Raw genomic sequence first — 15,228 nt, 5'->3', positions numbered from 1 at the left:
CAATTATGTTCGATATAAGTTGCCTTGGAGGACTACCACTTTAAACATGTAATAGGACAAATTCCTAAGCACCAGGCTGTAAATTGTGTAATACATGACTTTTTGATAGCTGAATCCAGTGCGTATGTTAAAATTACTAACTGTTTGACATCCAATAGCCGATGATTAATAAATCAATGTGCTCTAGTGGTGTCGTTAAACAAAATATAAACTTTAGCTAAGTTATATGTAGACAGAAGCTTAATGACAGAACATGTCATTCAGTATAGTGCAGATTGTACCGTGGGTATTAAATAGTGTAACCGATATCTCATTTTAAACTTCTTGTGAAATATTTCAGTTAAACTTACAGAGGTGAGATACCTGCTTTTTAAAATGAAATTGAAGCTCATAGTAAATCTTCACAAATAACATGTTGTGAATTAATAACACATTTCCCAAAATTATCCCATATAGGTTTTCTAAATGCTATTATTCCTTTTTAAAAGTTCCCTTATCATTACCTTTTGTTCAGAAGTATTAAATTTCCTATAATACATGTTTCAAGATGGGAAGATTGTTGCATGTCTTCCTTTTAATGTGATAAAGTATCGTATTGCCTATAAAATACATGTTTTGAGATGGGGTGTTATTTTGCAGATAGATGTTTGCCTGGTGTGTTTTTGTCCTTATAAAGTGTAGAAGTGTCAAACTGCCTACCGGTATTTAGAAAGCATGTTGGAATGTGTGCATTTGTATTTCTTCCTCTAAAAGTGCAGTCTTTTTTTCTTCTTTCAAAAAAAGCAAAACAAAACTGCTGTACTGAGGAAGGAAGGACATGTTTTATTTAACGACGTTCTCAACACATTTTATTTACGTCAGACATTAAATTCCATATGTAATTACATTTCTATTGGTTTCTAGGTTCTTGAGTTTACTATTCTGCTTTCATACGTTGATTGTATTTTGTAACTACTTAGCCGATCTTACAAAACGTTTTTCTAATTATCGGGTAGCTTTAACTCTTAAATTATTTAATGGATTTAATTATTTGGTACATAGGTGTTAACCTAGTAATAGTATTCAGCTCAAGCTCCATAATTGTAATCTCTGGGCAAAATCATGGTCATTTAGAACTTAACATTTTAACATTGGGTTAGAGTTTCTTTAAAAAAGGTACCACTTTAATTCTTTAATTAATTTTTTTCTAATTTAGTATGTGTTTGTCAAATGATTAGGCACATCCCAAGCTTCAGGGATATACGGGTATGGGTACTCATTTTTCGTGCCCCTATCCACTTAAGGTTCAGGCACGCCCATCCTAAACTTAACCTCTGACTTCGCCAGTGACTAATTCTGGGACGGGGGTTGGGGTGTAAAGTTTGAGGTGTGCAGAATTTTTTTTTTTTTTAGTAAAGTTGAGAATAACCATGTCCGGTCAAATTGGAAGCAAAGTAAAAAAATTAAATGCTCATTCAAACTTTGAAGGTGATTTGAGCAATTTAGATGGACTGCTTCAGCGATGTCACCTCCTGGCAAGTTCATGGTCATGTAAATAATTTTTACTGCTTAGTTAGTTTCTTTAATGGCTTTAAATGTTAATTGTACTATCTGCTAATGAGAAGCAGTAAATGCTTTATACTATCTACTTTACAAATGCATTCAATGCTTTTACCATCTGCAATAGACATACATTAAATACTTTTTACATAGATGCAAAAGAAATACATTGATTGCTTTGTACAATCTGTCTTTACCATCTACTGTAGATATGCCTGTAATGTGTTTTGTATCATGTATGTATACTGTGGAAATGCATTAACTGCAGCCATCTGAAAGCAGAATTCCACCCCACTACTGGTGTAAGTTGACATGTAAAGTGTTTTGGTGATGTCGCATGGACAATAAATAATATTAGCAGTACAAGTCGTTCACCTCTCTATATCACCACTGACAGACATGCAGAGGATGCCAACTGTGTTTTAAGCAGTCTCTGGCAATTAGCTTGCTGTTCTGAAGCTATCAAAGCCATGGCTGCTCTCTTTGCAGTGGAGTCATCACCCTGGGATAGAGTTGGATGTGGCCCAATGATGGAGTGCTGATCTGAGATGCAATGAGACTGATTACTGGCTTTTTGGACCATATTTGTATTCTCTGTTATGTTTAAAATAATCATGTGTTATAAAAACAGGAAAAAAACCCACAGTCTTAGTAGTATAATTGTTAGGTCATCAGCTTTAAATGGACTATCCTGAGTTTTCAGCCCCAGCAAGACTTCCATTTGTTCCCCTGCAAGAAAATAAAACTCACATCCTGCTTTTTTTCTATTTTTTAAAACTTTTTCACCATAACATGTTTTAAATATAAAGCATTATATAGATAAATACATTTGGAATAACCTTTGGCCAAATTCATTATTGCAGGAATAATAAATTTGTACAAATGAAATTATTTCAGACAAAAGTTTATATTGACATATACAAAACATTACATTGACCGGGAGGGCATTGGTTATAGAGGTGTTCATATTCTAAGCAAGAAAATGTAAGTACATGTAAATTGTAATTTTGATAATGTAAAAATATTTTATATGCCAAAAAACCTTTTAAAATGTCTACAAACTTATGATAGTCCCTTTAAGGATGATAGGTGCTGGATTTATAATGCAGTACTGACTCCATATTCAGAGCACGTTTTGATAGTTCAGTGGAGAGGTGTAACACCGCCACTGTCTTCTCACTTCCTAATCACTAATTAACCTGTCCTGGTTTAAAAAAACCTACATTTTTGCCACTTTCTTTAAAAAAGATTAAAATAAAAAACAAACAAAAAATAAAGAAAAACTCATTGTATTTGTTGTCTTTAGGTCTTATGTAGTGGAGACTGGGTCAAATCAAAACCATGCGTCAATGATAACACTCAAATTTAAGTGGCTGATGGCATATTTATTGTAACTGTTATAAATTTCCAAGCCATAAAACTGTAAAAACAATCCCCAGAGAACATGGGAGGCCTTATTGCAGGTGGTCATGGCCAAAATGGATCCTAATAATTTATGACTATTTGAACAAGTTATTTTGAGCATTAAGACCATGTTAATCCAGAAAACCCCACCTTATATACAGAGATAAATATTGAACTGGATAAAACAAAATTCCCATTGGTAAATCTTACATTTATTCATTAATCCGGATATCCAGCTTCCGATTTCAGTCATCATTGAAATCAGTGTGTAAATAATAGCGGCAGTTCGCTGCATTTGACTGGGCACCTAATGCAACATACCATTTAATCAAGAACATTTGACCGGGCACCTAATGCAACATACCACTTAATCAAGAACAAAAGAGTAAATTACTCTTTGATCATTAAACACTGGCCAGTGGAAAGCAACCAAGCAATTCACACATGGTGAAATTGTCAGAAAATGTTTCTCTATTAATTTAAAGCATGTGCTGGACATAAATTTGATAATAACTTGTATCGAGTTCATTATATTCTGAGAGGGACAAAAGTTTGATAATAACTTTATCGAGTTTTCATTATATTTTGTTTATTACCTCAGCGACTTTTTTTTATTATTATTTTTTTTATCAAAAAGTATTTTCCATATATGTACATTTGTTTTGAAAAATCTTTACCACTTTACACACTATTTTGTTTACAGGTAATTTTCAAAAACCAATGTTCTGTGGGTTTTGTTTAAAAAATCCATAATATTTTTTATTAAAAATTCAATGCAAAATTTAATGATGAAAACAGATGTCATTTGTGTGTTGGCCAGATCGTGATGAAGTCACATTCAGTACTGCCAAGGTCATTGGTTTGTGTGTGCCAAATGGACCAATAATATTGTACGTTACACCAATAAATGATCATTTCTCAGTGAGAAATTATGATTTTTATTTCCCCTGGTTATGAGTGCCCACTGTGGGTAATAAGGTACTTTCTTCCTCCTGAGCTTGCAAATTATATCATGTGTGTGCTACAAATGACTTGCCTTTGATGTGTTTATCCAGCATAATCTGTGGTAAATTGCCAGAACCATTGTGTGGCACGAGTTCAAGCTGTCACAGCAACAAAGGTGTAAGTAAAAACAATATTGTTAATGGCTTTCCTTTCGTGTGGACTTGTGGGCCTTTGCCAGGAAACATTTAAACAGAATTTCTTCGTATGCCATTATTTGTTTTGCACAACAAACTGTAGATTTTGAAAAGTGTTGAAATCTGGACATTTCAGATTTCCCTAGGCATGCAGAATAGAGATAATTATGCAAATAGCATTACTGAATGTGAGTGTATATAGGTGTCTCATGTTGTTTTAATAGTTGCTAAATTTAATATACATCCAGGGTTTCTGCCATAGGGTACGAAGGGTAAAATTACATACCCTGATATCTTACAAATTAATGGATACATTGTTATAATTTTCAGAAAAATATAGAAAGAGAACTCCTGTTTAAAATTTGTGAAAGCACATGAAAGTCAGTCTCCAATTTCAATTGATTTCTAACCCATAACCATCTAATACGGGTTCTTATCATCTATTTAATTTTTATTACGTACCCTGGAATTACTTTCGAGCAAGAAAGCCCGACATGGGTCTTGAAAATGCATTATAATGTAATACCTGTACCGGTAATATCAATTTAATAAAAATAGCAGCTGACCTATATGTAAATGATGTAACCATAAACACATTTTAGCTATAGGGTGGGAGTTGTGTGTGTGTGTGTGTGTCTGGGTGTGTGTGTGGTGTGTGTGGGTGAGTAGTTGGGGTGTGGGTGGGTTCTGGGTGGGGGTGGAAGTACAGCATAATTTTGTGGACTTGGCCAACTTGATTGAAAGATTCTTAGGCTAGATTTATGCTTAAGATATGACACATTTCTGTGTTGTTTAGAAGTATAATTTTGAAGACAGTTTTGCAGGTATTTCTGCATAATGATTTGTTTAGTATTACTTGTGAAACAAAGTATGAAAAACTATTAAACATACATATAGTACATATGTGATACATTCTGATTGGTGGTATAATAACAATGTTCTGATTACTAGTTATGCATAAAACACTCCTTATTACCATGTTACATGTAGCACAATGTTGTAAATTACTGGGTTACATGTAACACAATGTTCTATTTGCTCACTAGAAATTGATTTCTGACAGTCTGATTACAGTAACTAATCTTGTCATGATCAGTGTCAACATTACATAATCAGTCTTAGTCTTACCACACAGATAATTTATCACCGTTCTCTATTGACAGGAATTCCCAATAGAGTGTCGTAGGGCTGATTAAACAATAGGGTTTGTGGACTGCAGGTGTGATAAATTACATCTACACTCTATTAACCAATGAGGTTCAGTGATTATAACACCACACAGGTTTGTGTACTTGAAATGGTACATGCTATGTTGACAGCTACTCTGTATTTTAAAACCTACATGGATATATTTATACCAGCCTTAAAGGGACATTCCCGAGTTTGCTGCCTTGTAAGATGTTTCCCGACTAATAACATATTTCTACGATTAAACTTACATATTAAATATATTTTCTTGTTTAGAATATCAGTGTCTGTATATTCAATGTGTTTCTGGTCGTCTTAATACGTGTAAGAAGCCCACACTGGATTTTGTCTTCAAATAATTTCGTACGTACGAAAAAATAGTTTTTATGAAATAAAATGAAATTTAACCTAGTATAAATATTAGAACGATCAAAAACACGTTTAATACACAACCACTAACATTTTATGCAGAAAATTATATTTGATACGTAATTACAGTCGTCAAAAAGTATTTGTTAGTTGATAACATCTTAAAAATTACAGCAAACTCAGGAATGTCCCTTTAACAGTCTAGGGGTCATGTTATTCAGTAATTTTATGACTGGTTGGTGCCATGTTCTTATCCCAGTATTTACACCAGCCCAGAGGGAGTGTATAAAGCTAGAATTGGGAGGGGGTTGATGGAGGTGTATGTATGTGTGCGCGCGCGGGTGTGTGTGTGTGTGTGTGTGTGTGTGTGTGTGTGTGTGTGTGTGTGTGTGTGTGTGTTAGGCCAAATGCTTGCACCAGTAGGCCGCCTCCATGATTGGCAGGTCGCTCCATTTGGAAATGACAAGAGAGCAAGGCATACATTCTGATAATAATTCCATGTAAAAAACTGTCAAATAAGGAGAACAGTTTCTGACATATTCATAATATAACAAATAATAAAGCAGAATGATAAAAGACGAGTGTAGAAACAACCACCACTTTCTATCTCGGGATGAATATAACTTGGTGAGCATAAGCAACTGCTTATTTGTCATGGGTCACAGAGAGAGCTGCCTGGTATACCAAAAAGCCATGGTTAGTGCTGTCCTGTCTGTGAAAAACTGCATATAAAAGTCCTGTTTTGCTAAGCAGTAGGAAAAGTTCATAATGGTTGCAACAGAATGTCCTCTGTCCTGTAGACAGCCTAGCAAGTTGTATGCTCAGTACAACATGTTTAAATCTTATTTAAATATAAGCATGGTGATTAATTAGCCTATATAAAAATTCAACTCAAGTGGTGTTTTTTGTTACATGCAACTTTTCAATCAATGTATACGGTACTCCATTAACAGCCATACAAACTTAGATCGTCTTGTGACGGCAATTTAGTACAGATAATTTTAAAGTAAGTATCCGATAACTGTAAAAAAAATAACGCAAATGAGTTTTAAGGGATGCATAAATGCTGCTTTATCTTGCCCATAAAATTAATCAATCACTGTGGACGTTATTTAACTAAAGTACTCGGTAGCAGGATACTCCCAGGGAATGGTAATGACCCATTCAATTAGATAAATGGCGTATCTCTGGAATCGGTGTAAAGTGGATTATCTGTTCTGAATGTGTAAACAATTCAAAAATGTACTGAAGATTTTAGCTTTAAATGCTCCCCTTAAAATTTGGGGCCCTTCCAACTTTTGACAAACAAAGATGTCTGCCTACCACTCCCTTCTTTAATTTGACAGAATGCAGTAATTCTTGCACCAACTTAATGAGAAGGAGTACTCTTGCAGACTGTTCCAAATGAAACACTACTTTTGTCACAACATGCATAATAAAGGAATGAGCCAGTCAAAGCCAGAAAGGTGTGTTTGAAATTATGCCAGTCTGCTGATCTGGCAGACGTGGTTGCCCATTAATCAAACAGTATTGCTTATGAAGAATTGTGGAGCACATTTCAGCCTATATTAACTTATTTACATTTTTATCATATTAAGGTTGTCTTGCATTAAATGGGGGACTTTCAATTCTTAGTTTGTGGAAACTGTCAAATATTTATAGAGTAAAACTAGTTACTGATCTGAGAAAGTAAAACGTCACAGTGTTTGTTTAGGCAAATTCCGTTATCTGTTTCCAATAAATTAATGACCATGCACTTTTATTTAATGTACAGTTGCCATGCAATGTTCCTTGGAGGTTCAAACCAGTATAGTAGGGTATAATAGAAGAAAAAGAAAAAACAAACAAAAGGCAACTGCATTTTTTTTCTTTCTTCAAAAAACAATCCTAGGGTTGCTGACAAAAACATTCTTCCAATCTCTTGAATGTCATGCCCAATTTTCATGTCGAAGGATTAAATGTATGTACACCACTTTTCATATGTTTACTGACTGGGTGGGTTGATGAATTGCTTATTATACATGTAGTAGTTTTATCGGAAAATATTATTGATAGTAGGAATTTATTTGGTGTGAAGAAACTTTATGAATTGTGGCCTTTTAGCTCATTAAACCTATCTGTATTCTAACGAGGCAATGTAAACCATAATATGTTGACCCAAATTCTTGTAACAGAAAACATTGGGCAATTTCCCTCACAACCAGTTTGTAATGGCTGATTAGAATAGTAATCTGTATAGCCAGGGTTGAAACTTTCATTAATATTCATGGTGGCCAACTGAGCACATGAAAAAAAGAAGAAGAATTGTCACTTGGCCTTATTGTCACCAGCCTTCCATGTTGTTGCTGCGAAAGAAGAAACTATTATGTCACATTTTCTTTTTTGGTATGAATTTTTCTAAAACTAATCATTGCCCTGACTAACTTTGTAAAATGTGTTGTGGCCTTTAACCAATAAAGGTTGCATCAGGCAGCCAGGCGAATGCTAACTTACAAGCCAGTATATAGTATCAAGTTTCTTCTCTATTACTCATAACCAGTGAACAAGCACTGTGCTGGGGTGTCTTCAAGAAAGATTCATTTTATTTTATAATAGGGACATTTTTGTCCATGTATCCTTAAAGCATGAAATTCTGATTAATGAACTATTATATTTTATCTAATTACGGTTCAATGAGGCCAGTATCCTAAGTTAATGATGATTTATTCAAGGCTAATCAGAAAGAATAGCCTATGCAGCCTCAGTGGGGTTTTTCTCCATCACCACTGAGTATACACTGTGCTGTGGTGTGTTCAGCATTCTTTCATTCTATAATGAGAAGCAAAACTGGATAAATAGCATAACTGGACAAATGCAATGCAGACAGGACAAATGCTGTGTCTGGTATCATCCTATGTATTTATGCATGCATATATTCAATATGCGGGCTTTTCGATCAACATTTTATTATTTCAGTTTTTTTCTGGCTGTATAATGAGTGAAGTTTGATTTGTTGATAATCTGTACGCTAAGCCATTTGGTGCCGCATCAGGTCATCGCTTGGTCATTGTCATTTGTAAGTCCTGCCCCTGTCTGCTGAAATAGGTTTAGCCAGAATGGGTTAATCCCATACATTCATAATCTGCCAGAATGGTCGGTTGTTATTGCTGTTGTGGTCGTCTGGTCATCTCAGTTGAGTTATGTCCGTGTGACAGATCACATGTGAGGCGGTATGCTGTTGAAATTCCATGATAAGTTTTAGTTTGGCTTCATGTATTTTTGTAGGAGTCTGATGTTAAGTGGCTGGAATGCTCGCCTGAGGTGTGACAGGTTGTAAGGTTGATCCTCTTTGATGGATCCATTGGGTTATTTTCCATGTCATCCATTGCTCTACAGCTGGTATAACAGAAGTCATGTATGGTTTTATTTCCATTTCATTTGAACTTATTTTCGTGCTTATATCCAATTAAAGTTGAAGCACACTGTCTTGGGCACACACCTCAGCTATCTGGGCTGTCTGTCCAGAACAGAGGGTTAGTGGTTAGTGAGACAGAAGACAGTGTAGTGGCCTTACACCTACCCATTGAGTTGTTAAAACTCGCTCTGGGTGGGAGCCGGTACCAGGCTGCAAACCCAGTACCTACCAGCCTTGTTTCCGATGGCTTAACCACAACACCACTGAGGCCTGTGAAGGCATATATGTGTATGTTTATTCTGTTAAAAAGTATATATCAAAATGGGGATTGATACTAGGTTTATCGCCCATCAGGCAAGTGCTTTCATTCTTCCCTTGTTGCAGTCAACCTTTCCTTTTTGATCTAGTGAATGAGGGTAGGCTATTATGCTAGCCAGTGTCACATACCAGTTTAATTTTGTGTGTAATGGTTGCATATCAACCTGGTTTGATGTTTTTGCTTACTGCACATAATAGTATGTGTAAATACACCAGTCTGACCATAAAAATTATATTAAGTACTACAAAAGAAATATCTAACTTCAAAAAAGGATTGTCAACTGAACAGGCTGTAATGGCACAAATAACAATAAGTATTAACCCCACAGTTGTCCTATGTTATTTTTAAAGTTATTGATGTCTTTTTATAGCGTTAGAGTAGACCCTGTTATTTCCACGCAATGTGACGGCAGATATCTGTGGAATTTAAAAATGTTATCATTCCTCTGATCAGCTGAATCAGCCATTGTTGGGTGAACAAGTGGTTATGACAGTTAAAACGATTTGTCACATGTTCACCATGGCTTCTCAGTTGCCCACTTTTGATGTATGCGATGAATTCTTTTAAGAGTAAATCATAGGCCTTGTTATCATTGTCTGTGGCTAATATGGACGCTGCCCGATATTGAAAGATATTGTCACTTTTATGGCTCGGTATGGTTCAGTCAATGACAGGATATGGTCACTGGTGATTGATCTTTTTTTTTGGACCTCTTTGTGTTTTGAAGACATTTGTTTAACCATCCGTAGCACAAACCCGTAACAGTATTTCATATAATGGATTGTTGAAGGAAAAAAGGACATTTATCAACTTTTCCTTAAGGCAAAAAGGACATTTATCAAGATTTAAATATTTTTTTGGTGGATGTGGAAGTAGATTAAATCTTTTTTTAGCACTGTAAAACCCATTGTCTATGACATCTTTTTGTCATCAATCTTTGCTGGCTGTGCTTGCGGTGTATTTAAGTTGAAGTTCATGACACCTCAGCATATATATATTTTTTTATTGTTTATCATTATACATCAGGTAGACTGCAAAACCGCATAAATATGCACTCCTGTCATATCAGAACGCCTTTTTTTCTGGTTATCAGAATGTAACTAAGTGGTAGATCACTTGCCTAAGCTGCAATAAATTATGTGATCAGTTGCTCTCAATGGAGTTGGTGGGAGCAGCCTATATGGTGTAATGAGCTCTCTCTCTCTCTCTCTCTCTCTCTCTCTCTCTCTCTCTCTCTCTCTCTCTCTCTCTCTCTCTCTCACACACACACACACAGACACAGACACAGACACGCACAGCCACACACGCATAGAGATCACACACAGTAAAACACACACACATGCACACACACACACACACACACGTGCGGACACACTCACTCACTCTATGAATATCATCTGTCAAAATAACTAACTGTTAAACACTAAATTATTTTCCTTGTCTTTTCCTTCTGATTAGCAGTTAATAAAGATCCTCTTTATATATGCCTCTTGAAGTAAGCTAGACAACATATATCCAAGTCTTACTGACTATTGTAAAGTGGGAGACCCCTTTCATTATTTCCTATTCCTATCCATTTCTTTCTAACATGTATGTCAAAGATCCGTTGCTATTTTACTGTTTCATGTAGCCCATGCGGTGGTAACAAATTCTTCTCTGAATTTTGTGATACAATTACAGTAGTTCAGGGAGGAGCAAAAAGCATCTTTGTCTATCCTAGTTCCACACAAACATTGTCATCTTAATTTCAGTGGAACAGTTAAATTTTTCAAGCACAATAGAACCTGGTAGACAGACACAAAATATATCAAATCAAATCACCAGAATTTACAGGCTAGATGAAACAACATTTTATGACAACAAGTCCTGTAAAATATCTCACCAATGGCAGAATTTAATTCTTTATTTGATTGTTAGATTCCCTTCGAACTTTGACCCAGTAAGATGCTTTAAATTTTCCAGTGAGCTCGATCATCTTCTTTGAGACTGATCCCATCATTGGTGGTAAATGAGACAGCTGCTGAGCTATTAGTCTGGACCTTTCATGTCTGAATAATTACGTTGAATATAGGATTTTTATAATACTTCACATGCTGCTTAATGACTATCCCTCAAATTGAGTATCGCTAATGAACATTACGATAATGTGGCATAAACGCATGAATGTGTCATGTTGCATGGAAGATCTAGTCGGAGAAAATATTCAGACAAATGGGGGGAAAAAAAAGAAGAAAAAAAAAGGACACTGAAAAAAAACCCCTAATGGGGTGACAGTGAAACTAATTATGGCATAAGGGTCTTTTCCAAAGAGACAAAAGAGGCACTGCTAAACTGAAAAGGAACATTTCATTATTTTGCTTCCTCCACCACATCTTGTTATGACCATGCAGTTAGAGTTAGGTCAATTACTAAAGCAACTGTTTGATGTTGATGTTGATGTTGCAGCGTGGAATGATCTTACACAGAGAATTGGTATAAGGATATTTTTTATTGTTCAATAATGTATAAGACCACTGGAAGTTTGTAACTGTGAGCTACTGATACTCTCCCCCCCCCCCCCCCCCCCCCCCACCCCATATGTATTTAATATTTTACTCCTGGTTATTTATTTTCACAAATTTATATCTTTATGTTTCAAGTATTGCAATTTCTTGGTGCCATTATTTTCTGCACCTTGATTATATATTTCATAAATATCTTTTTTATATTTCAGATGTTGCGAGTTCATATGTAAAATTATTTTCGAAGCGACTCGATTATTTATTTTCACAAAAGCTAGACAGTTATGTTTTTTTATTCCAAAATTTACTTATTTTCACAAATACCCTTTTTTATTATTTCAGGTACTACGAGTTCTCGGTACAATTATTTTCCGTGCCCTCGATTACGGATTGGGCGAACACGACGAGCGGATCCTGTCACATGACCTCCAGGACCTGATCGACGGCATGACGTGCCTGGACGACGACGACGACGAGGAGGAGGCTCAGTGGCAGGACGACGAAGGTATCGGCAGGGAGCCCGAGGATGAGGACGAGCGGCAGCGGCAGGCCGATAACAAGAGATTCACGTTCTTTGATGTCGTCATGGTAACTTGTCTATTATTCATTGAGCGGGTAGATAGTTGTGGAGGAAGCAGGTGTGGATCCAGAACGGAGGTCAAGGGGTGTCCGGACCCCCTTGCCCCCTGCTCAGGACAATTGTTCCCACATATTTTTAATAAATGAAGGAAGGAAATGTTTTATTTAATGACACAGTCAACACATTTTATTGACGATTATATGGCATCAGACATTTGGTTACGGACCACATAGATATTGAGAGAGGAAACCTGCTGTCGCCACTTCATGGGCTACTCTTTTCAATTAACAGCAAGGGATCTTTTATATGCATCATCCCACACACAGGGTAGTACATACAAGAGCATTTTATATTTTTAGTTGTGGTGGACTGGCTGGAACGAGAAATGGCTCAATGGGCTCCCCAACGGGGATCGATCCCAGACCAACTGTGCATCGAGCGAGCGCTTTACCACTGGGCTACATCCCACTCATTTAATAAATGAATGGCACTCTTAAATATTTTTCATTTAATTAGTTGCATAGGAACCCCCTAACCCCTGCAAAAAAAAATTCTGGATCCACACCAGGGAAAGCATTAAAAATAAAAGTGGAAGAAATTGGTTGACAGCTAGCCTGTACAGTAAAGTGAAAAAAAGTACATGTAGTTTGCTTTACATAAAATACACTTTGCTTTGGCATTTGTAATCACTGAAGTTGATCATCAAAAAAAAAGAAAAAAAAGAGAAGATTGTCTTTAATTGATTTTGCTTCAGCTTTTACATCAAGATGACATGTCGATGCCACTTGCAAGGGCTGGGTTGATATCAGAGTGGCTACTGTTGTTGAAGTATCTTAAATTATATGCATCCTGTATTTTCCATACAGCAGAATATGGATGTAAGACCAATACATCAACTTTTCTTTCCCTGACTATTGACCATTAACAACTTACCACTAACCCCTGTCCTTGGCAGATAGTTAATACAGCTGAGAATGGCATGTCAATTTAGTGCAGTAGATAAACCCCAATTATTGGATATAAGCTTGAAAATCAAGTTAAAATGAAATGTTGTCAGCATATTAGCATAATTGCCTCACTGATTTGTATAGCTTTTTGAGACCAATGGAAAAAAGAAATTATTTATTTGAACAAAAAAGAATTATTGTGTTTGTTAAAATAGTATTTCAGGGCAGTGAGTTTCTTCTCTAGATCATGTATCACAGTTACAATAAGTTTGACACTCCTAAAAGGTTCCAATAAGGCAAAAATATATCTGTTGAGACATTTTTTATTGTTTAAAAAAAACCCAATTAGGTGTGAAGATATTGTTGTAAGTGGTGTGAAACATTGGGTGGGAAAGCAGGAAATGCTTCCAAAAAGTACCTTCTTAGTGCAGAATTAAATGTCCTTTTGGTGCAGAAGTACCGTATATCTTCGCCTATAAGTCGAATTTTTTTCACCCAAAAATTATTTTATAACTTGGCGGGTCGACTTATAAGAGGGTAAGAAAATTTCACCAAAAAATATTAGTTTTGGGGATTATTTTACAAGTTTTATTGTTGAAGTATGCCATGTATTGGAAAGAGTTCCTTATTTTCCCCACTATTGGGGTATTGAATTACTGGATTACGAAATATAAACATTATGTTGGTTTTATAGAACAAATTGTTTTAAAAGATATTGTATATAACTATCGCTAACCCTAACCCTAACCTTAAACTAATTCTAACAAATATTTCTTTAAAATCGTTGTGGGGAAAATAAGGAACTCATGCCCATGTATTTATACTCAAATATGTTAATTTGACACATTTATTTTTTATAACCTATTTTTTTTGGGCATTAGAACGGTTTTGGTTATGCGAAAAGGCGTGTGATCTCACTCACATGCCAAGACAACAGTCCACTTAGTTAAATTAAAAGTCATCACTAATAGTAAAAATGTAAACAATACTAACTACCTGTTGCCTGAGTTTATTTTGAAATCTGGTCACTGGCATTAATGGTTGTTCAAACAATGTTTTGTCGGTGATTAACTTCATGAATATTACTGAGCCTTAAAATAGACTGATCTCTGCAGTTCACTAGAGCAATAGGGACACACATCATTTGGTACAAAAACCAGTGTACTTTCCAGAGTTATCCTCCTTACATGTATTAATATGGCGGCAAAATGTGATACTTTTAGTTTTATCGTAGTGATCTGTTGTCAGTGTTTATAAATAAAGTTGTTGTCTGTGCACAAAACCATCTGTACAGTGCCATACAGTAACAGTCAAACAGCTTTCACTCTCTACTAAGGGAATATTTAGTTTTGATGCTATGTAATAATGATAGTTTGATTGGAATAGTCTTGATTATATTCATAATATTGCGATGTACAAAACGTGAAAACCGAAGTTTGTAAAATAATTTTCTTTTGTTCAAATATTGTACATTATTGTTCTCATGTGCCTAAAATAAGAAATATTTCAATATTTATTAGTTGTTTTTCATGGGTCGACTTATAAACGGGTCAATAAAAAAAATACGTTTTCAGGGCTTGAAATTAGGGACTCGACTTATAGCCGAGATCGACTTACAGGCGAAGATATACGGTACTTCTCTTTTGGAACAGGCTATATGCTGTCTTTCTGATCGGACTCCCTTTTGTATGTAAAGAGTCATTCTAAATTCAAAGTTACAAAGGAAATGCCTCAATAGAAATCGTCTTGATAGGAATCTCCCAAACCACTCCGATGATGCATAGATGAAGAAGGTCTAGGTTTGTCCCATGTAAATAAGTCCGAAAAATCTATATGCTGGAACATTTC

General features: G+C 35.6%; 1 protein-coding gene across 3 annotated transcripts in view; it reads left to right on the top strand.

The window, feature by feature from the left end:
• Positions 1-15,228, top strand: part of LOC121388252 (protein spire homolog 1-like) — a 157,466-nt gene that overhangs the window by 42,965 nt on the left and 99,273 nt on the right. For all 3 annotated transcript variants that reach the window (XM_041519520.1, XM_041519521.1, XM_041519519.1), the window contains exon 3: positions 12,196-12,441. In XM_041519520.1, the coding sequence (XP_041375454.1) occupies positions 12,196-12,441 (246 nt within the window). The remainder of the gene's footprint in view (positions 1-12,195; positions 12,442-15,228) is intronic.

The sequence above is a fragment of the Gigantopelta aegis genome, chromosome 14, assembly GCF_016097555.1.
Source record: "Gigantopelta aegis isolate Gae_Host chromosome 14, Gae_host_genome, whole genome shotgun sequence".
Lineage (NCBI taxonomy): Eukaryota > Metazoa > Mollusca > Gastropoda > Neomphalida > Peltospiridae > Gigantopelta > Gigantopelta aegis.
Note: the sequence above shows the minus strand (reverse complement) of the source record. Positions and strands in the feature narration are given on the sequence as shown.